General features: G+C 41.8%; 1 protein-coding gene across 1 annotated transcript in view; it reads left to right on the forward strand.

The window, feature by feature from the left end:
- The window catches only part of LOC124709144 (aldehyde dehydrogenase, mitochondrial), a 94,363-nt gene that overhangs the window by 15,222 nt on the left and 52,156 nt on the right, over positions 1–26,985 (forward strand). The window contains exons 2-4 of the mRNA XM_047240816.1: positions 20,910–21,014; positions 21,140–21,280; positions 24,455–24,701. Of these exons, the coding sequence (XP_047096772.1) occupies positions 20,910–21,014; positions 21,140–21,280; positions 24,455–24,701 (493 nt within the window). The remainder of the gene's footprint in view (positions 1–20,909; positions 21,015–21,139; positions 21,281–24,454; positions 24,702–26,985) is intronic.

Below are 26,985 nucleotides of genomic sequence, written 5' to 3' on the forward strand. Positions count from 1 at the left end.
CTATTTAAAATACATTAAAGAATACATTCAGCTAAGTGATAATGATGTTAATTTGTAGCCCAGAGTGTGTTGAACTAAATGTATTTTATCTTAACGGCTTAGGACAATCCACTGCTGAATAATTGTAAAAGATGTAGATGCTTGCAAATACAAAAGAACACATGCAGCCTGGAACAAATATGGCTGCCATTTCAAAATAATAAACAATAAATTTCTTTAAGAATATTTTTGCGACTACTAAACATTGGGGAATTCACCCAGCAAATATAAAATTTTCTGAGGTGTTCAAGCAACCAATCTTGACCCAGTTGCCCATTTTTAATAATGGTTCAGGTAACTTCAGTGGGCAGTTAACCTCACTTTATCCTATATCTAATATACACAAGTATGTTTTCTGAGGACAGAACAGATGGAGTCCTTTCTGAAATACCCATTTTGGAATCTGCCTGAGATGATTGTAAGTGTCATAAGAACTGCAGTGCCTCATTTGTTGGCCCATATTGTGCAATGTTAGTTACGTTATATGCAATTTACATGAATAACGCCCCCCCGCCCTCCCCCACGCGCACGCGCAGGCACGCGCGCGCACACGCGCACACCGCACACTGCAGGCACCTGGTTGTGACTCGTTCAGATACCTGCTTGTCTCCAAGTCCACCCATCATTCTATCTGGAACACTGAGTCAGCATCATCCCTGATGAGTGAGATGTTGAGATTAGAATGACAAGACATTACTATCATGAACTATAGATGGAACACTTCCTGGTAAAAGTTAAGTAGTGGCCCCCCCCCCCATTTTTTTCATAGTTTATGCATGATATACATACATCTTCATCTATACTCTGCAGACCAACATGAGGTTCATGGCAGGTGGTACATCCCATTATACCACTTATTAGAGTTGCTTACCGTACTGTTCCCTTCACTTATGGAGTGCAGGAAGAATGTTTGTTTGAATGTCTCCATGCATGCAGTAATTGTTCTAATATTACCCTCATGATCCCTATGTGAGTGATATGTAGAGGATTGTAGTATATTTGTATAGTAATCATGTAAAGCTGGTTCTTGAAACGTTGTTAACAGACTTTCTTGACATAGTTTACGTCTATCTTAAAGAGTTTTCCAGTTCAGTTCCTTCAGTATCTCTGTGACACTCTGCCAAGGATTAAACAAACCTGTGACCATTCGCGCTGCCCTTCTCTGTATACATTCAATATCTGGTACGTGTCCCACACACTTGTGCAATCAGTTCTAGAATATAGCTCAAGTGGTTTGTAAACAATCGCCTTTGTGGACTGGTTGCACTTCCCCAGTATTCTACCAATAAACCAGAGCCCACCATCTTTACCCACAACAGAATCTGTGATCATTACATTTCATATCCCTACGAAGTATTACACCTAGGTATTTGTATGAGTTGGCCAATTCCAACAGTGACTTGTTGACATTATGGTTGTAGGATACTATGTTTTTTTGTGAAGTGCAAAATTTTGCATTTCCTAACATTTAAAGCAATTCCCAATGTCTGCACCACTTTGAAATCTTATCAACATCTGACTGAATATTTTTGCAGCTTCTTTCAGATAGTATTTCACTATAGATAACTGCACCATCTGCAAAAAGACTGATTTTACTGTTAATGTTGTCTGCAAGGTCATTAATATACAATATGAACAGGAAGAGTCCCAACACACTTCCCTGGGGCATACCTGAAGTTACTTCTACATCTGATGATGACTCTCCATCCAAGATCACATGCTGCATCCTGCCTACCATAAAGTCCTCAGTCCATTCACAAATTTCACTTGATACCCCGTATGATGGTACTTTCTACAATAAGGGTATATTTGCAGTACTGAGTAAAATGGTTTTTGGAAATCAAGAAATATTGCATCTCCTTGGCTGCCTTGATCCAAATCTTTCAGTGTGTCGTGTGAGAAAAGTGTGAGTCGGGTTTCACATGATCGATGTTTTCGAAATATGTGCCCTACCCTTCTTGTAGAAGGGGGTGACCTTTGCCGTTTTCCAAGAACTTGGCACGGTTTTTTGTTTCAGGGATCTATGATAGATTATAGTTAGAAGAGGGACTAACTCAGCTGCAAATTCAGTACAGAATCTGATGGGGACTCTATTGGGGCCTGGAGCTTGGTTCAGTTTTAACTATTTCAGCTGTTTCTCAACACCACTGACACTAATACTTATTCAATTCCTCTTTTCAGTGGTACAAGGACTAAACTTGGGCAATTCTCCTAGGTTTTTCTTTGTAAAGGAATGCTTGAAAACAGACTTGAACCTTTCAGCTTTTGCTTTGCTACCCTCAATTTCCATTCTTGTCTTATTCACTAGGGACTGGACACTAACTTTGGTGCCATTAACAGCCATTACATATGACCAGAATTTTTTTGGGTTCTATGAAAGATCACTTGACAATACTCTGCTAGTCTCCAGTCATTGAAGGTGTCACGCATTGCTCTCTTGACAGCCAGTCATGTTTCATTCAGCATGTCTCTATGTACATCCCTACACTTTGTTTTACATCAACTATGTGTGATGTCTGTTTCTTTATAGTGACTGTATACAATGGAGGTTTCCTCCTGTTATCAACTCTTCTACTGGGTACATGTCTGTCCTGTGCATTGTCAACTATTCTTTTAAACTTGAGCCAGAGTTCCTCTACATGCTGCTCTCCTTGTTGGAGACTTGTCCAGTTTCTAATGTAAGGTTTCTGAATTTACCTCACAGTTTATTTTTATGATGAAAGATGTGTTAAACAGGGCAAATTGCATTAAATAGAATGCAACCATAAAATATTAGGCTACGTAACAGATTGGTATGTTACCACAAGCTACAGCTCCGCCTGTCACAACCACCAAGATTTCAGTGAAAGGTCCATTCTCACAAACTAGTGCATTTGCTTGTAAGAGAATTACATTGTATTATGTATTGTAACATTACCATTACGGTTGCCTCATTTCGTTATTAATCCTCTAAGTAATTTTTAATTGTGTACTGTGCATTGCTTATGAAGTACGTTCTAGCTGCCTTTTTAAATAGATGTATTTTAGTAATCTTTTTCATGTCTTGGTCAATTATTTATACTATTTTGTCCATTGATAGAAAATCCTGTTTTGAGTTTGTTTTCTTTGGTAAATAAATGTTATAAAGGAGACAATGAATATATGGCTGTCGTCCTTGCGAGCCACTTACAGGGGTCTGTTGTCCTCTGCCGGCTCCACATCGGCCATACTTGGCTGATTCGTGGTCACCTCCTCAATTGCGAGGACTAAGGTCAGTGTCGCTGTGGCTCCCACTTGACTGTTGTCCACATCTTGTTCGACTGCCCAGTTTTAGCTGCTCTGCAGTGGACTTTAAATCTTCCCGCCACACTGCCAACAGTGTTGGGAGTCAATGCCTCAATGGCTGATATGCAAGGTGATTATAATTAAACTTTCAAAACACTGTAGAAATAACACCACTGGTCAGAGTGACGTCAAATTGCAATGGAATATTATCGGAGGAGGGGGGGGGGGGGGGGGGGGGAGGGGAGGGGAGGAAAGTATGGTAGAAGATAAAAATAGTGTGAAAATTGGTCAATAGATGGTGCTGTATGTGTTAGAATACGTAAATGTAAACACCTGTCATGCGCACGACCCATTAAAGTTAGTATAAGCAAGCTGGGTACACGACCTTTCCTCCTTTCGCGTCCGTGACATTCGCCATGAGAGTCTCGATGCAGGATCACACTCTGCTTCTAAAGCTATATTACAAAAATCATGACTGCACACATTGCTCTGCAGAAGTTCTGGACACTGAAGGGTTTGAAAAAAGTTGTTGATCTGACTGCCGTGGGTCTGTAGAAAATGATTCGGAAATTCGAAAAGACCGGTTCTTTTGGTGTTCAACCTGGTAGAAGGAGGAAACGAATTCAATCGACATCAGTGGCCACAGCAATGGAGGAAGAGACAAATGGTGGTGTGCAAACTTTTAGTGCATGGAGAATTGCCCAAACATTGGACATACCCATGAGCACGGTGCGTAAAATCCTACGAAACATCCTTCTTTGCTATCCATTCAAAATTACCCGTATGCACGAGTTGCTTCCTGCTGACCTGCTAGCAAGAGACCTTTGCTTTAGAATTTCTTGCTCGCATGGAAGTGGACAGTGATTGACTGTGGAAGATTTTGTGGACAGACGAAGCCCACTTCCATCTGACAGGATACGTCAACAGACAGAATTGTCGAATATGGGCAACGGAAAAGCCACACGCAAAACGACCAGTACCACTTCATCCTGAAAAGGTCACTGTGTGGTGCCGTCCTGAAAAGGTCACTGTGTGGTGTGGGTTTCCGGTATCATTTAACATAGGGCCATATGTTTTTGAACAGACGGGTGCATCCGGTCCTGTTACCTGTACAGTCACTGGTAAGCGCTATGAATGTCTTTTGCGCAACCATGTCATTCCTGCTCTCCAACAGCCTGGATGTGTGGATGGGATCATTTTTATGCAAGATGGTGCACCTCTGCATACTGAAAATCCAGTTAAGCACCTGCTGAAGTCCCATTTCGGAAATGCTATAATTATCAGCTGCCTTTTCCCTGCAGCCTGGCTGTCCTGAGCACCTGATCTTAATCAGTATGATTTCTGGCTGTGGGGCTATCTGAAAGATGCTGTGTTCAGTTTTCCGATTGAAAACCTAGCTGCATTGAAGGCGTGCATTGCACAACACATTCTGAACATGACCCCAGAAGTACTTTGATCAGTTGTGGAACTTGCTGTTTCTCAATTTCAACTTGTTGCAGAAAATAGTGGACAGCATATCGTACACGTTGTGTGCCAGTCACACAGAAATTAATAATCCAGTTTGATTTTGATTGACGCTTTTTATGCGGTTTTTGGCCTCAGGACAATTGAAAACCGATTTTTCCCATCCGATGTGAAATGACCTTGCTGTGATGGATGGGCTTACACTCACGCACAGTGAGTAATACAGTTTGTTTAATGTCAGATGTACACCTTAGGCATTGTTGTATAATTCATTTGTCATTTGTAGTTGACCACTGTTAAATTATGATGCTTACAGTCGCATCTATTGCTACATTTTGTAACCTCTTTCTCCCCCCCCCCCCCCCCCCCCACCATACATTTTCCCATTCTCCGATAATATTCTGTTGCAATTTGACGTCATTGTGACCAGTGGTGTTATTTCTGCAGTGGTTTGAAAGTTTAATAATAATCACCCTGTAGTTTTCCATTTTATTTGTGAGTGGGGTTTTTATCACACTATCTAAGGGTGGACATCTGGCCTTCTCTCGCAGGCATTCACCCTCCCTCCATTTTAACTCTTCCTCGCTCTTTATTTGCTGGTTGTTCACTTTGGTGTTTGTCTTTTCCATATCTGTATTCCTTTAGCCGTGTCTTTTAGGCTTGAGATTTTAGTGTGTTGCAGAGTGGCTGGCTGAACCTTTTTTCTTCTCATGGTCAGTAAGCTCAGGCCATCTGCTGTATTGCTTTACTACCTTCTACCGCCTTTTTCCTTTTAGTGCATGTTCTCCCTTTTGTTTTGCCTTTCTTTTTCTTTCTTTTTTTCTTTCTTTCTTTCTTTTAGTGTCTTTCCTGGTTAGTTTTCTGGATTTTTTACTTCCCAAACTCTTGTGGGGAATGGTTTTACTCGTCTGAAGACTGTGTAGTTTGGTTCCTTACTCTCCAAACCAACCAACCAACCAACCAACTGGCTCTTGTTCCGCAATTATCTGTAGCACCATAAGTACTCGTAGTCATGTTTTCCCTGACATGCACAAAAGATTGGTAGGATACCCTGCTGTATGAGCTTGATTACTATTTTTAATTATTATACTTATGGTCCCTTCCTGCAGTTCGTAAACTTTGTCCATGTTTCTGTGTCTGGTGTCTAGGAAAGATTTCCGTATCTAAGAATGGAGTGTATGTAGGAGTAGTATGTCTCCAAAAGACATTAGCTGTTACAAACCAATGCTAGAACCCAAGAGCATAACATGGGGATGGAATTCTTCTTGCTCTTATTTTTGTATGTTCATTCCATGTTAATTGAGTGTAGATGTTCATCTGTAAAAGCTGTGTTAAACAAGCTATAGGTTGATCATCTGTGCTCAATGCAACAGATGGTTTTTCCTTCCTGTGTGAAGAAGTGCATGCTATTCCATATTTAAAGCCCATTATTATATGTAATAGGCTTTTCATGTTTTTACCAACAAGGTGAGAGAATTGAGAAATTATAAATCACTTTTGAGTGAGTGAGTGATTGTTGGCCATCTTCACTATCACCTGCACAGGTGACTTAAACAAGAATTGTTTGTGCAACTGACTTCTGACATATGAAGCCACTTCAAGGTGATGTAACAGGAACTCTTTTGTAAGCCATTCCACATTCAGCTCCCATTGAAGGTCAGCCTTGCTTTTATTCTCATATGAAACTGCACGGTGCTGCAGAAATTCACTACACTCGGCTGGTGATGCTCTCCTTTAAGGGGACCTGCTTGAGAAGAACAGATAGCTTTTTTTCATCGTGTGCTTTCAAAGTGCATTACTCTTTATCTGTAACACTCAGGGTGTTGTTATTTTGTGCCAACACGGAATGGAATTATGTTAAGCAGTAGTGTAAATTATATTTATTTGTGTTGTATACTTTAATTACTAAAACAGCTTGTTTAGGTGATGAATTTTGAAACAGTGTTTAATTATTGGCACTATTATCTTGGATATCGTGAATTTAATATCACTTGGGCTTTGTCACGTGTTCCTCAAAATCCATAGAATTAGGTTATGCCTCGCATTATATAGTTTGCCGTAGACTGTACAGCATTGTTGATAATCATACTTAAAGAAAATGATTTGGTAAAACTTGCTGAAGATTGTCTATTATTATTCTTAACCATGTGAGTGCAGGCTTGCATTGCTCCTGTCTTCTGCTTGGTGCAATGATTCTGACTGCTTTCTTTTGTAGCATTAATACATCTTTGCAACCTGCTGTGTGTCCTCATAACAGTAGACCATAATTCGGATGGTTCTGAAGCTGTGCGTAATATGTATCAGTTAATACACCTTTCCCCCCAGGGGGTCCACAACTCTTTTGTTGATACATGCGTGGCGAGCACGGGGCCCCGAGCTATTGCAGCCTTCCTTTTTTTCCATGGGTGCGTTTCCTTCCCCTTCCCCTCCTTTCTTCTCCTTGCTCCTTCCCCCTCGCCCTCTTCTCTCCCTCTCTTGGTGTCCTTGCTTATGTTGGCTCCCCACTATCCTCCTGGTAATGTTGGTTTTGCAATTTAGCTTTGTTGCGTAATCACCTCCTCCTTTTGGCATTCCCTGGTCCCCCTCTGGGGTTTGACCTCCATTACTAAATTTCTCTTCCGTAGTGTGAACCATTTGGGGAAGAGCACCTTACCTAGTGTCTCAGACGTGTGCCCTCCTAGTTCATTCCACCTTTTCTTTCACGTCGTTGTCTGATGCTAGGGTGCATAGCCAGCACGGTAGCCAGCCCGTGTGGTGGGGTCCCTATGTACCCTTTTGGTTGAGCCCCCTGAACACACAGGGATCACACTTCTGATACCTGAGCTGTGACATTCTCATGCAAACCTTGGAGTGGTTGCTCGTCATCCTGGAGCATCGGAACTCCCAGCAATGGCCGCCGTGCCAGACGCTCTTGCTGTGGCTGGGTGGCGTCCGTGAGGAGAGCCCCTGATCGGAGTGGGTGGTATCAGGGCGGATGCTATGCAAATGAAACGCATATGGGTCCAGAACTCTGGCCGTTCTTCTGTGGCCGTCTCTCTGCATGGAACTGATTCTTCTAGTGCTGCTTCTCCTGCCCCTTCGGCCTTCCTTTCCATGCCTACCCCCTGGGAAAAGGGTCAGGCCCGTCGGCTAGGGGCAAAGCCTTTCCCCCACTATCTGGTTTGCACCAGGACTGATGGGGATACTTTCACCAATACCAAACCTTTATTCTTTGTAGAACACATTCAAGACAAGTTTGGCGAAGTGAACTCCCTGAGCAAGATGCGGTTGGGTTCGTTGCTGATCAAAACTGCTTCAACTGCCCAGTCTGTGGCCCTTCGTGCCTGTACCCATCTTGGCACAATTCCTGTGTCCATTACCCCCCACCAGTCTCTAAATATGGTTCAAGGTGTGATTTTTCACATGGACCTCATCCTTCAAACTGATGAGGAACTCCCTGACAATCTCGGACGGCGGGGTGTTCACGTTGTTCGGCATATTCAGAAGGGTCCTAAGGACGCATTGATACTGGTGCCTTTATCCTGGCCTTAGAAGGGGATACCCTCCCTCAGAAAGTAAAGATTATGGTTTATCAATGTGATGTGAAGCCGTACATCCCACCTCCTATGAGGTGTTTTAAGTGCTTGCGTTTTGGACATATGTCTTCCCGCTGTTATCAGGCCCCTCTCTGTGGTGACTGTGGACGTCCACTCCATGAGGAGAGACCCTGTGTTCCCCCTCCTGTGTGTGTGTGTGTGTGTGTGTGTGTGTGTGTGTGTGTGTGTGTGTGTGTGTGTGTGTGTGTGTGTTAATTGTCATGGCAATCATTCTCCACATTCACCAGATTGCCCAGTATATAAGAAGGAAAAGAAGATACATGAGTATAAGTCCCTTGATCATTTAACATACACAGAGACTTGTAAGAAGTATACACGTCTTCACCCTGTGTCCATGACATCTAGTTATTCTTTAGTTACATCTTCACCCCTTCCTTACCCCAGTCCTGGACCCCTCTCCTCTGGCTGCTGCTCCCCCTCCCCAGCCAGAGAAGTGTCCCACTCCTTGGCGTCTGCCGGTCAAGGGCGCCCCTCCCGGGATGCCCCTTCCTGGCACCTTCCACGCCAAAGGTCTGCTGCCACGCGACGACCACGAGAACCGCGGTCTGTCGGCCTCCAGGTCGCCCGATCTCTTTCTGTTCCCGATCTTGCTGCAGCTGGCTCCTTTATGCCACACAGCTCTCCTCGATCTCGAACAGAAAAGAAGAAGAAACATAAGTCCCGGGACAAAGAGCCTCTGGTGTTACCAGAGGTCCCATCCCCGGCTTCACAACCAGATTATGACCTGTCGTTCATGGATGTCACCCCCTCCTTGTCGGTGACGGGTGGTGACCCGGCAGTATGACTGGCTTTAGCCTGTTAGACCCCCATTTAAATCAAAGTTCTGTGATTATCCAATGGAATTGTAATGGATACTACCGTCACCTTCCGGAATTGAAATCCCTTATTTCGTCTTACTCTGCAGCTTGCGTGGTTCTACAGGAATCTCATTTTACTGATGATCACTCACCGACCCTCTGTGGGTTCCATGTTTTGTGTTGAAATCGGGTCGGACCCCTGCGGGCTTCTGGTGCATTTGTACGTTGGTCCGTACAGATATTGCTAGCATGTGGATTCCTCTTCAAACTACATTGGAAGCGGTTGCTGTTAGGGTCCACCTGGACTCTGAGGTCACAGTTTGCAATCTTTATCTCCCTCCTGAGAGGACTCTTACACTTGCTGGCTTAACTGCCCTTCTTCAACAACTTCCTCCTCCCTTCCTCCTTCTCGGGGATTTTAATGCTCATCATCCCTTGTGGGGCAGTGCATTTCCATCTAGACGAGGTCTTCTCTTAGATCAACTTATTACAGACCACGACTTGTGCCTTCTTAACAATGGCTCCCCTACTCATTTCAATGCTGGTCATGGTACCTTTTCTGCCATTGATCTTTCTCTTTCTTCTCCCTCTCTCCTTCCTTCATTACACTGGTCACCACACGGCGACCTTTGTGATAGTGACCATTTCCCGTTGATTCTCTCTCTCCCTTCCCGCTCCCCGACGGACAGGTTACCTCGTTGGTCTTTCCAACGCGCCGATTGGCCTCTATACACTGCACAGGTTGTGTTTTCTCCCTCTTTGTCGGGTTGTATTGATGACGTCCTACGTGACGTGTCTGATGAGATTGTTCGCACTGCTAGCCTTGCTGTACCGCACTCATCTGGATCATTTCATCGCCGGCAAGTCCCATTGTAGAGTATGGCCATTGCTATTGTCATCCATGATCGCCGTCGAGCTTTGCAACACCTTAAGAGGCACCCATCCACTGCTGGCCTTATTACCTTTAAACGCCTTCGTGCTAAAGCCCGTTATATAATCAAACAGAGCAAATGGGTGTGTTGGGAAACATTTGTTCCTTCCCTCGGTTCTACTGTCCCTATGTCACGGGTATGGGCTACACTTTGCTCTCTCCAAGGTTGCCATTGGCAGTCCATCTCCCCCCCCCCCCCCCCTGCCCCCCAGGCCTTCGCCTCCCAGATGGCCTTTGTGCGGATCCGTTGATTCTTGCGGAACATCTTGCGACCCATTTTGCAATGGCATCAGCATCAGCCTCCTATCCAGCTGCTTTCCTTCACCGGAAACAGTGGGCCGAAGCTTTCACCTTGTGTTTTACCCCTTGTCAGTCAGAATCTTACAACGAACCTTTTACTGAATGGGAATTTCTTTCCACACTTTCTTCTTCTCATGTTACGGCCCCTGGCCCAGACTCAATTCATAACCAACTGCTTCAACATCTCAGTGCAACATCTTCTCCGGGTGTTTAACTGTATCTGGCTCCAGGGTGACTTCTCTTCTCAGTGGAGGGATAGCATCATGGTTCCTGTCCTTAAGCCTGGTAAGAACCCCCTATTTGCTGACAGCTATCGGCCAATTAGTCTGACCAATGTTGTTTGCAAGTTACTTGAACGGATGGTAGTCAGTCGGCTCAATTGGGTCCTCGAATCTCGGGACCTATTGTCCCCTTACCAGTGTGGCTTCCGAGAGGGGCGGAATCCGCAGTTTGGCAGGCTTTTTCCCAGCGCCGCCATTTGGTTGCAGTATTTTTTGACCTTCGCAAGGCCTATGACATGGCCTGGCACCATCACATCTTACTTCCACTTCATCAGTGGAGACTTCGGGGACCACTCCCGATTTTTATGCGCCAGTTCATGTTCCATCGGTCATTCAGGGTTCGGGTTGGTATTGTTTTTAGTTCTCCATGGACCCAGGAGACGGGCATCCCACAGGGTTCTGTCCTGAGTGTACTTCTTTTCCTCATTTCTATCGATGGACTTGTGGCCTCTGTGGGTCCTTTGGTTGCCCCTGCCCTGTATGTGGATGATTTATGCATTTGGGTTAGTTCCTCTTCGATGGCCTCTGCAGAGCGGCAGCTCCAGGGAACTATACGGTGTGCCTCTGCATGGACCCTCTCACACGGGTTTCAATTTTCTCCTTTAAAATCGCGGGTGGTCCACTTCGGTCGCCGTACTATGATCCACCCTGATCCAGAGCTCTATCTCGATGCACAACGATTGCCTGTGGTCTCACAGTTTCGTTTCCTGCGTCTCCTTTTCGACAACAAGCTCACTTGGCTGCCCCCATATCAGACTTCTGAAGGTAGGATGTTTCTGTAAACTCAGTGTCCTTCGTTTCCGTGCCCACTCCTCTTGGAGTGCGGACCGCTCCATCCTTCTCAGTCTTTATCATTCTTTAGTTCTGTCTCGCTTGGACTATGGTTGTCAAGTTTATAGTTTGACTGCTCCTTCCATACTGCACATGCTGGATCCAGTCCACCATCGTGGTATCCGTTTGGACACCAGTGCCTTCCCTACTAGCCCTGTTGATAGTCTCCTGGTTGAAGCTGGGATCTCCCCTCCCCCCCCCCCCCCCCTTTCTGTTCAGCGGTCCCAGCTTCTGGTGTCTTATGCACTCGTTGTCTGTTCCTCTCCCACTCATCCTTCCTATTCTATCCTGTTCCAAGACCATGGAAGTCTCACACCTGATTCCCACCCTCGGGCATGTTTACCGGTTGGGCTCCGCCTTGCATCTCTTTGCCATGATTTTCAGCTTCCTTCTTTGTCCTGTCTTCCTCACTCCTGCCCCTCCCTGCCCCCTTGGTTAGTTTCTCGGCCTTGAATTCGGATGGATCTCTGCCAAGATCCGAAAGATTCCATCCCCCTGACGGTGTTCCATTCCTTTTTCCGCCGCATTTTATGGGAGTTTCGGGATTCCGTTGTTTTTTACACTGATGGCTCTAAATCTGCTGATCATGTGGGATATGCCTTCACGTCCTCTGTTGGAATGGAAAATCATCTGCTGCCACCTACATGTGGGGTGTTTACTGCGGAATTGATGACAATTTCCCAGGCCCTTACCTTTATTAAACAGTCTCAACACAACCGCATTTTGTTATGTACGGACTCAATGAGTGGCCTTCTGGCTATTGACCGGTGTTTGTCGCGCCATCCCTTGGTCTCTGCCACCCATGACCATCTCGCTGATATTCACTGTGCTGCTTGTTCCATTGACTTCCTTTGGGTCCCTGGCCATGTGGGTATCCCGGGTAATGAGCTCGCTGATCGTTTGGCTGGGGGAGCAGTCACTTACCCCGCGTTTTCTGTAACCCCTCCTGCAGTGGATTTATGGCTTCATATCAAATCCCACTTCGCATAATCATGGGCCAACTCTTGGGAGGCTACTTCCCTGTCTAATAAACTTTGTGCGATTAAGGTGACATCAGGCCCGTGGCGTTCTTCCTTTCGCCTCTCCCGAAGGAACTCGACCACTCTGTGTCGTCTCCGCATTGGCCATACCAGGCTGACCCATGGTTTTCTTTTGCTTGATGCGCCACCCCCACTTCATGGTTGTGGAGCCTTCCAGGCAGTAGCTCGCATTTTGGTTGATTGTCCCCTCCTTTTGGCTCTGGGTGGTAAGTACAGACTCCCCCGCACTTTACCTTTGATGCTGGCTGACGATTCCCGGATTGTTGATTTGGTTCTCGGTTTCCTCCAGGAAAGTGGTTTTTATTCTCAGTTTCAAGGTTTTTAATCTCTCTCTGGTGTTGGGGCAGGGCAGTGAGTGTTGGGGTGTTTCCCACTGTAAGCAGTGGTTGGAGATTCCAGACTACCCTCCCTGGCTGAGATTCTCTTTTCTTCCCCTTTTACTCTGTTTTTATCATTTTTTTAGGGTTGGTTAGTCTCCTTTTCCCATACGCCCTTCTACATTCTAGCGGTTGCACCTTTTAAGTCGCAGGTGGTCTTGCCTCTGCTGCTTCAGAGGTGGGATATTTCCTGCCTCTAGCGTAGTGTTGGGTTTGCTCTCTTGCTGACTTACCTCATTTTGTTTTTACCATTGACAACATGGCTGCCCTTTTCCATTTTTTAGCCTTTTCCCTTTTATCGTTCTGACTTTTCTGAGATGTCACACTATCGGAATGGACCACATTTGAAACAAGGGGCTGATGACCTTGCTGTTTGGTCCCTTCAACCCCAACCAACCAAACTTAATACACCTTTTAATCTTCTCAGAAGGTACATTACATGGGAGAGCTTGAAGCACACACACACACACTTTGTGCTCATTCATTGATGGTTTGCTGTCAGTCATGAATGCCAGCAGTTTGACTGCATTCTTATTTTTGCATCCAACATTACTAAAGCTGCATATCAGATTTTTTTCATTCATTTTCATTTTAGTGTCAATGAACCATTATTTGATGTTTTCAGAGAGCACATTTGTTGCTTATAGAGTTTGTGCAGCAGCTTTTCCTTTCGCAAAAAGAATAGTGTCATTGGCAAATTGTATATGGGGTTGTTACAACCCAGATCGTTGATGTAAATAAGTAACAGGAGATGTCTTATGACGGACCCATGGAATATGCCCTTCTCCAGATTTTGTTCTTAGGAGATACTGCCGGCTTTGGGTTCTCAAGATAAGATTGAAGAGTGGCCAGCACAACTACTGCAGTACCACAACACTTTAATTTACTAAGCAGTATTTTGTGTGAGATACAGTCAGATGCCTTGCTGAGAACGCAGTGCCACATTTTTCCCTGTCTTCAGACCCTTGCCTTATCTTCCTAATTAAGTCTGTTGTTGCTGTAACTGTGGACTTCCCCTTGCATGAACCAAGCTGTGTGTCCTGAAAGAGTTTACTGTCTTTGAAGTAATTTTGTAGCTGGTGTTTCATTAGACTCCCTAACTTCATCTACGAGGGGGAATATATATTGGTCTAGAACTGGACACTTCACATGGGTCACCTTCTTTGTAGACTGGTACTGCCCATGCCAGTTTCAGGAATTCTGGGAAGACACCAAAGGATAAAAATTTGCTATGGCTAGTGGTTGAGTAAGCTCTGGAATAATCGTCTTCAGGACTGTACAGGACATGCCGTAGATATTGGCGCTCTCTGACTGTGTATATGTATTTACTTCTTTTGCAATGTCCTTAGTGGTACACTCCCTAACAGATTTTAATAATGCAATGACTTAATGAACTGCGGGATCTAAGCCTGAGTCCAGAATTTAATTTACGGTGTTTCTTACTATCCTTAAAAAGTACTGATTGAAGGCATCAGGACTTCTTCCTAAGCTCATGTACCAGATTCCAACCTGCTTTACGTGGATTATGAGCCTCTTTAATGAATTTGCCATTGTATTTCTTCTTTGCATCCTCCACTCCCTTTTTGTAAATCCTCTTGGCTCTCAAGGAGTTACAGTGAAGCATTTCTTCATTTGAAAGATCTAAAGCTGTCTTCATGCAGTCCCAGAACATTAATAAAAGCCTTTTAATTTATCAAGCTCTGACATATACCACATCTTCCCTTTAAAAGATTTTTCCACTCATTGTCATTTGCCTGCAGGATACTTCTGGAGCATTATTGGGAACATGTTATCAACTTCTGTTTTCCAAAGTTTGGAACTGACATTCAAATGAGGCACTGGCCCCCATCTCTGCAATTTTCTGCCACAAATTCAGGCAGTGCTGCTTTAAAATTAAATAATCTTGCCCCTTTAATAACACTTCTACTGAATTTGTAGTTAGTGCCATGTGCTTGGTAGCAATTTACTCTTACTCTCCATGCTGATTTCCTTTACTAATGCACTGTAGTCTGCAATAATTGGTCCAACTACACTGATATTGTAATCCCAAATATTGAGGTTGGGAAGTTGGTGATAACTGTGGCTAGGCAGGGCATCACCCCTTGTTGAGAATATGTTTGTAACAAACAGCCGATAGCTGTTTAAGTTCATGAAGGTTCCCTCTTTAGAACTTCCATCACCTATAAGCATGTTGAAGTCACCACACAATGCAATCTCAGATTTAAGACAGCAAGATAAGATAAACAGTTCTTCATTTGTGCAACAAAGTTTTCAGAGTTACCTTCTGTTGAATAGTACACACAGATGAGTGAGTTAATATTTCCTAACAGCAGCGAAGCCATTTGAAGATCTAGGCCTGTACAAAAGTTTTTTAAACAACTTTCCTTTATGCTAAGCTGCCTGATTGCATATACCATGAATTATAGTAACTAGATATCATGCATTTACCATTTATGTAAAGGACAAGTGTATGTCCTGCAGTCATAGGTGTTCAGAGTTGGCACACCTGTGATTCCAAAAATATATTGCCAGCTTCGCAGTTTACTGCAATGAGACCAGCAAGGCTACCACCATTGCAGTGTTCCTTCTGGATCATCATATTGGTAGTTTGTTTATCTCTGTTACCACCAAAGTTCACATTGCTGATAGTAGTGATACCTCATTGTTCTTAGAATATGTTTACATTCATTCACTTAAGTATTAAATGTCAAAAATAAACACTGTTGTAGTAGATGTGGTGTTTTAACTTCAATCCTCCTGGTGGTTTGAGTAGTTACATCTGAGATAGTAGTGATAATGAAGAATGCACTCATATTAGCGTTTGGATTTAAACACTGAAAAGGATGATCACCATGAGAACATCACAAAACAGACAGAAAACTTTGATCATCAAAAAATTAATGTGTGTCTCCTATAAATTACTTGCCAAAATGATGATACTGCTGAGGTGTAATTCCCATGTTACAAAGATCTAAAAGATCCTTCAGCACCTTATCTTTCTCTGTAGGAATTGGTGAATAATACAAAGGCTGAGATGTGAAATATTCTTGCAGCCTCATTTAGCTTTGTGGGAGATTGCCATTCTTTCAAATTCTCCAGATATATAGTATACATTAAAAATAAACATTACGAGTTTTATTTCTTGTAGTTAAGCCATATCATCTTGAGCCAGCTGACATTATTTCCAGCACTGTCAACTTTTCTGTGCTTTGCTTTGTAACATCTCAGTTGTGGGAAATTTAGTACATCTTTCTGTTGAACTTTAGTGACAATCATTCTGACAACAGCGTACCACCCTGATGGATGAAATATAGCAAGCGGTCTTGTCTTCTCTGTCGAGGCATAAACAGAGTTGCACTCCATTTGAGTCACCTCAAAGAATGTGTGATTTATTACGGGAATATCGAGATGATCAGCAGCATACAAGAACATAGCAGACATGTTGGCATTTCTCTTTTGCCCTTCACGTATATCTATAAAGAAATTTCAGTGTTTACCGTTGACATTTTTTTCAGAAAATTAAATAAGCTTGAAGATATATCTGCAGATTCACATTTGATGGTCCCTTCACTCCGCATCTAGCATGCGGCGACTATTGAACCTGTAATTACAAGGCATTATAGCATAATTGAATATGGCTGTATGTAGGATTGCAAAGAAAGTTGAGAGATCTTTCTGCCTAGCAAGAGCAACAAGAAACAGTTTCAAATTATGAGTGGTCAGCACAAAAAAGTTTAGCTCCAGCATTAACAGTGTTGAGTATCAATGGACAAAGTTAAAGAAAATTTTGCAATATGCTTTATATTGGTATGCAGCAGGCAAAGTTGCGAGGGATGGAAGAGACCCATCATGGTTCAATAGCCATATTAGAAACCTGTTACGGCGAGAGGGCTTTACTAAAAATTTAAATGTAGCCAAAGTCTCAGGGACAGACAAAAGTTAAAGTCAAAATTTGTTTAAGGAGACCCATGAGTAAATCATTCAATGAATTAGAAAAGAAAATCATGTCGCTCAACTTGACAGAAAATCCTAAGATTAAATCTGTAAATGAATAGAAGGCATCTGCCCAGTCAGTCAGTGACCGTCATGGCAGTGAAATGGATGATGACACAGAAAGAGCTGAAATACTCATGTCTTTTTTCAAAACTGTTTCACAGAGGAAGACAGCACTGTAGTGCCTCTTTTAAATCATAGTACAAACGAGAAAATGGCTGATGTTGAAATAAGTAATGTAGTAGAGAAAAGCATCTGATTTCCTTAGCAGAGGGAAGGCCACTGGACCTGACAGGATGCCAGTATGACTTTATATAGAGCATGTGAAAGAACTTGCCATCCTCTAGGAGCAGTGTACCATAGATCTTTGAAGGAGAAAAAGGTTACTGACAACCTGGAAAAAAGCTCGGGTCATTCCCATTTTCATTTTATGTTCGCATATTGTGACATTTCTGGAGACCAAAAATCTCCTCTGTAGGAACAAACATGGATTCCGAAAACAAAAATCATGTGAAACCCAATGCTTTCTGTTCACTCAAAAGATCAAGAAAAGGCATCAAGGTATGTGCCGTGTTCCTTGACTTCTGGCATTATAGTTCTGCACTGCTGCCTAATGAACAAAATAAGACCTTATGGAATACCGGACCAACTATGCAATCGGACTGAAGAGTTTCTGACAAAGAGAACACAGCATGTCAATCTGAACAAAGAGAAGTCTTGAGAGGTAAAAGTAACTGTGTGCCCCAGGGGAATGTTTATAGGATCATTACTTTTCACTATATATATGAATGATCTAATAGATAATGTTAGAAGTTATATCAGGCTTTTTGTGAATGAAGCTGTTGTGTTGTAGACAGAGAAGTAGCGATGCAAAAAAATTGTAACGAGATGCAGGAAGACCTTCAGAGGATCGATGCATGGTGCAATGGATGTCAATTGACAATAAACATAAACAAATGTAACATATTATGAATGCATATGCAGAAATACTCTGTTGTATGGTTACACAATTGCCCAAGCAGTACCTCCATTTAATACTAGAAAGGATGTGTATGGAGCGATTTGAAATGAAATGACCACAAAAGTTAAGTGCTAGTAAAGCAGATGCCAGAGTGAGTCACTGGAAGAATCCTCAGGCACTGTAGTCCATTAGCAAAGGAAGTAGCATGCAGAATGTTTGTTAGACCAATACTGGGATATTACTCATCAGCATGGGATCTATACCAGATAGGACTGATTCAAGGAATAGAGAAGATATGGAGGAGGAGGAGGAGTGACAGTGATATATGGAGTACCCTGCACCACACACTTGCAGAGTATAGATTGAAATGTATTGTATACAGTTAGGTCGTACACAGCAAGTTTTCATCAATAAAACAATGCTTTAGCAGTTGTCTTTGGACAGCAGCAGACAGCTTCCAGATCATATTCAACTAAATGGGTATTTCTTCCATCTTGATGCAGTCTTTTGTAGCCCCTACTAAACACTTCCAATCTATGTGAGCATCTTGCTCCAAATGGTGGTTTCTTGGCTGCATTGTGAGGAGAGAACCTATAGCATGAACTACACAAATGATCTTTAGATACGAGGGTAATCCCAAAAGTAAGGTCTCCTATATTTTTTTATAAGTACATAGACCTGTTTATTTCTACAATGGTTTACATCAGTTTACAGCTTGAACATGTAGCTATTTTTTTGACATAATCACCATTTCTGTCGATGCAATTTTGTAGACATCGGCAGTTTCTGTATGCTGCCATGCTGTTCAGAAAGTTATGAACCTCTTCTTTCACCTCGTTGTCTGAGCTGAATCGCTGGGACCACAATTAATGCTGACAGGTACTGTGAGACTCTGAAAAAACTCATACTGGCAATTCAGAACCGGAAAAGAGGAATGATGAGCAAGAGCGTACACGTTCTCCATGACAACGCTCTCCCACCCATCACTCGGCAGACCATTGCTCTGCTGCAACAGTTTCAGTGGAACATAATCACCCAGCCACCCTACAGTCCTTACTTGGCTCCCAGTGACTGTCACCTGTTCCTTAAGTTAAAATAACATTTGACCGGAAAGCGATTCAGCTCCTATGATGAGATGAAGGAAGAGGTTCATAACTTTATGAACAGCATGGTGGTGAGCTGATATGACATGGGCATACAAAAACTGCCACTATGTCCACAAAAATGCATAGACAGAAAAGGTGATTATATCAAAAAATAGCTACATGTTCAAGCTGTAAACTTATGTAAACCATTGTAGAAATAAACAGGTCTATGCACTTATGAAAAAAAAAATAGACCTTACTTTTGGGATTACCCTCGTACATGGAAGGGCAGTTTAAATTTTGTGCTCCAACCCTCCTTAGGTGTTAGAAGATGACCCTAGCATGTATACGTATGTTTTCGGTTTCTTCGTGGTTAAGCACCTGAATTTCGTTCCTGAATTGGAGTCCCTTGGTTAGCATTGACCTGGTTTTGGGAACCTTTGGCCTTGCCTTTACACCATCCAGGATTACCTTCCCCCATTTTTCCTACATTTTGTATAGCCTTTCATGCATTTTGTTTCCCCCTTTCCTTGTGACATTTTTCCCCTTGGTGTTGTCACTGTTGTGCGCAATCATGGTATGGTGTGGGAATCAGGATGGGTCAATTTGGTGGCAGTTCCAGTGCCCCTTTGTGCATCATGGCTCTGGGGCGCTCCCTGTTCTAGTGCATCCCCACTTCCCCCTGTTTTTTATTCTTCCTCCCACCCCTATGGTCCTTATGCCTCTTTGTTTGCACATTTTCCTTTCCCATCAACTGGACTGTACTGTTGGTGTTGTTCCTTCCTTAGTTTCTGCCACCTTGGATCAAAGGACTGATTATCTTACTGTTTGCCACCCCCCCCCCCCAACCCCTAATCTATCAACCAACCAACCAACCAACCAACCAACCATCTGCTCCTCTCTCCTCTCCCTGTCAGACTACCTGTGCCTCTGTCACATCTGACAAAATTTTATTAATGTGTTACAACATGTTACTTGACCAGGCAAAGAGCTGTTCTGGGAGAGCCTAATTTCAAATAGGTGGCAGTGATAACTTAAGCAATTTTGAGAAAATAATGGAATTACTGACTTCTCAGCATTGTTGTATATTCATTTTAACAATTTTCTGTTAGAAATGGAAAAAAAGAGAACTGTATTTGTAGTGTAAAATTTCATTTCCATGTATTTGTGAAAACACCTGTGAAATTGTGAAACAGTTATACAAGATATATGCATAATATACAAATGTGAAAGTACAGTTTCCAAATTAAGAAACATAGTATGCAAAATACAAATTCTCTGTAATGTTTATTTAAATTAAAACTTGATTACAAGCATTATGTCTAGTTAATGTGTCCAGGCAGCTGGTTGCAGCTGCATTGTATGTCTGTGATGCGATGCCATAAATGTCTCTATGGCAGCACCTCTTCATAGCCCAATAGATGGCTATTGTCTTTACTTGCAGTCATTTGTGCTTAGAGGTTGAAAGCTTTCAAAAGCACTGTCAGGTGTCATGGATGTCCTTAAGTTGACTTCATTATAGGAGTGTCTTAATAGTAATGAATAAATGAGTTAAAACTTCATGCATGATGCAGCATTTTTTCATGCATCTCAGTTTTTATGATGTTATATCTCCTGTGTTACAATAGGTTGCTTGTTCTTACTCCCACAGCAGTTGTTGCCTGACAGTACGGGGTATGCGTACAAAATTGGGTTGAAATCAGTCCAGTGGTTTAGGAGGAGATGTGGTTTTTATAATGTGTGTATAGATTGTTCTTTGCAATTAAATTTGATGTTAGCTTTCTGATATCAGGACCAATGCTTTTACCAACATAACATCACTACAAAAAGTAATACAACACAAGTAATTGGTCAACAAAACTTTCAAAACTGTGTAGCATACAGGCACCAAATTTTAGTGTTTTACTAAGTTTAGTATTTTTATGTATAGAATTTCATTTATTGTTACAGATTTTCATAAACAATGAATGGCACAAGTCCTCTTCATCCAAAACTTTCAAGACAATTAATCCAGCCACAGAAGAAGTGATTGCAGAGATACAAGAAGGTGATAAGGTAAGCCTAATAACTTCAGGCACTTAAAACTTTGTGTCTAGTTGTTATAATGATGGGGAAAAAATCATTTATAATTTCCCATAAATATTAATATTTGATAAGTCTTTTATTTTGCTGTTTTGCAGGCTGATGTTGACAAGGCAGTGAAAGCAGCTCAGGATGCCTTTAGATTTGGAAGTGCTTGGCGAACCATTAATGCAAGTGAAAGAGGCTTACTGCTCAACCGGCTAGCTGATCTCATTGAAAGAGACAGGCAATACCTGGCTGTAAGTTACTGGACCACTTAGAATATCACCAAGTACTCTATGGCAATGAAAGCAAATAGTAAATACTGAAATGCATTCGCTAAATGTTTTGTATAGCTAATGTTCAGGATGTTCTCCCATGTAAAGCTACCTTTTTTATCATTTCAGTAACATTTTATTTACCAGCAATGACTGAAACCGGTAATGTTTATCTTGCATTTGTAAAAATTATTACCAGAGTTGTATAAAAGAATATAAACACCTGTGTAATAACAGTGCTTAAAGGAAACCTGCCATACTCCTGCCCTCTACTATTGAAGAGAGCAATCTAACGGGCAAGACTGTCCTAACATCAGTGTATGCAGTGGCCAAATACAAAATACAGGGGCAGTGAATAAGTAAGGTTTCCTATTTTATTACAAACAATTTATCACATTGAAATAATTTTATTGGTATTATACATGGCTGGTGTTATTTTTCTGCAAAGTCACCATAGCTTTTTAAGCAGTTTTGGTAACATGACATGACTGTGATCGTAGCCAACTGTTCACTGTTGATGTGACTTCATTATTGGTGTTGTAGTGCTTACCTCCAAAATGGCCTTTTGAGTTGAGGGAACACCGGAAATCACTTGGGGTGAATATGGAGCATGCGGGAACACTCACCATTCAAATGTCCCCAGCCCCCCTCAGGTAATTTGAGCTGTATGAGGCTGAGCAGTTGAATGCTCATACAGCGTTCCCCATAAACATAGGTTAACTCGTGATAGTTATTGACAGGGGTTAGTTTTTTTTTTTGGGCTTGTCTTGCTGAAGCCTCACTAATTAACAAATCCATGTTGATCAGTGTCATGAGAAGTACTGTGCAGACTGTAATGACAGGCTACATCAGAAAGAAAAACAAAACATTGCCTGCCAAGCACAATAATCATCGAAATTCGAGACTGACTGTTAATGACAGGTGTCACATGACTTCAGCAGATGAGAGAATTTCGTTTTGCAGGTGAATCATCAATGACATTATTCCTGGTCAGTGAATGTGTTAATATTTGGAGAACACCAGTGGAAATCTATCATGTTGACTGTCTCTGTGTGACTGAATCATGGAAGGTGTTGAATGAAGCGTGTCTGGTGTGATATCACAGTACAATTTTTGCCTAGTTGTTGGCCTGCAAGAGTGTGTTTCAGGGCAGCATTATGCTAATATTCTAAGTGACCACTTTCATTCAGTATTGCAAACTGTGATCCTTGGAGAATGACGTGTCTACCAAGACAGTAATGCTCCCATCCACCTTTTGAAATTGTTGGAGATTGATTTAATCAGTACACCAATCAAGTAAAACACTTGGTGTCACATTTTAAGTTCCTTGATCTGAATATAAATGAACCTGTGTGGGGTATTTTGGAGGAAAAGTTGTGCATTCAATTTCCTTCTCTAATAACACATTGGACAAGTGACATTTTTGCAGGAATAGTTTGAGTGTTTATATTATTTTGTTCAATTCATTTGTGTGTCACACTTGCAAGTAATCATACCACCAGACCATGACCTCATATGGGAATGAAATGTGGACAATAAGCAGTACACAAAAGACAGAAATACAAGCTTTTGAAATATGGTGCTTCAGATAATGCCAAAGATTTGATTGATAGATTGTCTAACTAATGAAGAGATACTTAATTGAAATGAGAAGAAGAGTTTTATGGCACAGCTTTTCAAAAAGATGGGGTGAGTTAAAGGGACACATCCTGAGTCAATAACAAAAAGTTAGTTTGGAAATGGAGGGAAATAAGAGAGGCAGTTAGGTCATTGGCAGGGATCAAGACTTGAAAACAGTTGGCAGATTCAAATTTGTGGGTGTAGTAGTTACCCAGAGATGAAGGGAATGTGACAAGATAGACTACTGTGAAGACTACCACCACCACCACCACCACTACCACCGCCACGGCTGCTGCCACTGCTGCTATTATTATATATTTTATTTATTGTATGGCAATATATGTTTACAAAGATTACAAAACTACCACATGCCAACATTTAAACACAGTTCTCCAGTGTAAAATAACACAAATAAGTTATATACGGGTATCAAGGTCTTGTATGTATTGGATCACACTATTTGTGTACTATTACTAGTACCATAGTCTATAAACTTAAGAGCATTTAGCATTCAAGGTGGGGGAATGGTCTTTCCTGGAAGAACACCACAGCTCCCCTACAGGAGAGTAAGAAACTGTTTTGTGCCTAACACTGCAGCATCCATTGAGTTATTTAGATTCTGTTCCATGTGTGTCTTGTGTTAGTCATAATAGTTACTAATTTTTTGTATTCAACATAGTGTTAATGGATTTAGTAAAAAAAAAAATAAACAAACCCAGTGCATAGCTGTGCACTTGTGTGCCACTGATTTAATAGATGCCTTATGGAAGGATTGATAAATCATTGTTAAATAGTTTGAAGTTACTCTTTGTGACATAATTGTGTATAGAGTGTGGGTACTTGCCTGCTTGCTCTTGTTTGCAGTCAGACAATGCTGGTGGTGCTTTAACAATGAAGATTTTCATTCTTCCTCCTTCTTCTCTCAAATCTCCAAGTTTGGGCACTTCTGCTTATGCAGAACCAATGATGCAGTGTAAATACAACTTTAATTTGACGATATTGTAATTGTACGTACTGCAGAAATGTCCTGAGGAAGGTGACGTAATTGTTAGGTACTGGACATACATCTAGAACATGTTTCCGCTATACAGTCATCCAGCTTTGTTTTTCATGGTTTCCTTCAGTCATTTAAGATATATGCCAGGATGACTATTTTAAAAAGGACATGACAGGTAATTTTTCTTCCTTATACTTGTTCTATCAGAGCTTGAACTTTTGGCTTATGTTTTCATTGTGAAATTTAAGTTGAACATTAATCTTATCTCCTTCCTGAACTGCACTGCATGGTTTTTACTTCTTGAAGTAATTTACCATGAGTCATATTAGCTGTGACATATTTATTGTAAGGAGGGAACTACTACTTCAATAACGCATTTGAATCAATGGTGGATTGGAAACATTGAAATAAATCATTGACATGTATGCAGGGGATCTCGGATAGTATTTAGATATCTTGATCTCCGTAAAAGTTCCCTGTTGTTTCTACTGATTACACTTTATTTGTGAATTTCTTTTATTTTTAAAAATTGGTTCCAGAGCTTAGAGACGTTGGATAATGGGAAGCCATACACAGCATCATATGCTGCAGACTTAGATCTGAGTGTAAAAACTCTGCGGTACTATGCTGGTTGGGCAGACAAAATTCATGGCAAAACTGTACCTTATGATGGAGATTATTTTACGTATACTCGACATGAACCTGTGGGTGTATGCGGTCAGATAATTCCGTGGAATTTTCCTCTTCTTATGGTGGCATGGAAACTTGGTCCAGCACTTGCTGCAGGTAAATCATGTACATTATCAGTTATCTATAACAAACTGTGACTAACTTTAGTGGCTGAGCTATATTCTTGCCATGCTTCTCAATAATTTCATTTTTAATAAAACATTAGAGAAAATAAGATCCTTAAATGAAACTGTTCATGGATGCCAGAAATGTAACACCAAGCTTATGAAAGCATTCTGCAATATCAAATTAGCAAATGTCAGAATAGACAGCTACATAAGCATCACAAATTACAAACAAAAAGTCACTTCATTTGCCTGAGTTAAATGGTTGCTGTGATTACTCACCAGACATTGATGGTTATGCATTAAGTGCCATGAGTAGGTTTGCTGTTTTCTCCTCTCTATTTCACCAGCTACTTTGCCTCTGATATCTGGTGATGCTGAGGCTATAAAAGGATAAATTTTGTGGAGAGGTGTAGGCCATAGAAATAACAACAATCCCAACAGTCTCATTTACAGTGGCATCAATTTGTTTGCAGTGGTAAGACTGCTCCCATGTACTGGTGCCACATATTCTCCAGCTACGAAAATAGTCCCATTGCTGAAGATCGAACAACTGCAGGCTGCACTTCCCATGTTGATTCAGTCAGTAGTCACACAATATTTGCACATATTTTTCCTTTAAGCTCAGTACAGTCTCTTTAATATATAGTGTATGGTCTAGGCTGACTCCCAAATATTGGGAGTTGGTGCAGTGGTCTAGCCTGACGACCCCTCCCTATCCTGTTGTCAACTGGCTTACGGCTTCTCTAAGACACAGATGGAATGCACATACCTGGGTTAGGTCAAAGGTGATTCTCCTCGTAGTAGTTCCCCAAGGTTTCCAGAGCCTTTGTTGGTTTTCTTTCGACCTCTTCAAATGTTCTTCCTTGAGCAGCAGTTGGAATGTTGCCTGCATATATAAATCTTCCTATTTGTAACTGGTGTGGCTGGTCATTTGTGTACATATTGTAGATAGTAGGGGAAAGACTCTTCCTTGTGGTAATCCATTCTTTTGGCCTCTCCATGTACTTTTCTTTCCTTGGAGGATCATGTGGAATCTTTGATTCTGTAGCATGCTTCTTAACATGTAAGTCAGTCAAATGTCCTTTATTTCAAATACTTTCAGGAGGAGTTGTTGGTTGTTCACTGTATTGTAGACGCAGAAAGGTCAACAAAGACACCATTAATTACCTTCCACACTGTCTTCAGTATGTGGAGTGAGGTTTTGTACTTGACTTCATATTCCCTGGTCTGAAACCAGCTTCCTCAGGAGTCAGTTTTGTGCTGATTTTGTGTGCTGTTAGTGACAGATCTTTCTTTCAGGTAATTCCTATACGTGGTTGGTTAAGGAAACAAGGAGGAAATTGTTTGGCTCAGTTGGCTCTTTGCATAGCTTTAGTAATGCTAGTATTTGTGCTCTCTTCCACAGTTTGGGAACTTGAAATGTTTCAAAACATCTGTTCATCACATTCACTTTCCATTCATTACTTTTTTGAACCAAACTGCTTTATTTGTTCAGTTCGTATGTTATGAGATCCTGATGATTTATTTTCTTGGAATTCTTGCACTGCTCTTCCCAGTTACTCAGGTGAGAATGGAACTTGTAATGACTCTCTCTCTCCTTCCATGTTTCACCTAAGACTCACTCTAGTTGCCTCCTGTCTTGTCTTGCTGAAATTCGGTAGTAGTTAGTGAGCAGTCTGGTTCGCAGTAACATTTGTGCTCAGCAGCAGACTCGTTGGATTATTGCTATGCCCTTAGACTGTTCTGTTCCATGTCCAGGTTATATAGTAATTTAGCTCATCTTTCCCATCATTGTTCATGTATGTTTAAAAGTAGATCTTTTCCAAGTTCAGTTGTATCTGTTGAATAAGGATGTGTTTTGTACTTGATACAGTGTTCGTTCAAGAGATCTTGTGAACTTAAGTCAAGGCCAGGCATGGTTTGGGGCCTCTATCCATGTGGAATATGCCTCCTTGACATTTCCTTTGCAAGTATGACAGATTCTTGTAAGTTTTTGGGTCTGCCTCTGTGTATTCCACTTAGAGATCCAGTTTCCAAAAACCTTGGCTTTGCTTACTTCAACTTAAATGTTTGAAGGGTTCAGTTTGTACTAGGACAACTCTAGAAGCCAAACAAGATAAAAGGCACTGTTGTATGCTGGGGATGGGTTCTTCTACATGGTGAGGAATGTTCTCAGTAATATCCACCGTGCCATCTGCCACATTAAACAGTGCTGTTAGTTTAGGGACAAAACAGAATCAAGCCCGTCTCTTTATATCCAACTTTCTAGTCCT

This window comes from Schistocerca piceifrons, chromosome 7, assembly GCF_021461385.2.
Source record: "Schistocerca piceifrons isolate TAMUIC-IGC-003096 chromosome 7, iqSchPice1.1, whole genome shotgun sequence".
Classification (NCBI taxonomy): Eukaryota; Metazoa; Arthropoda; class Insecta; order Orthoptera; family Acrididae; genus Schistocerca; species Schistocerca piceifrons.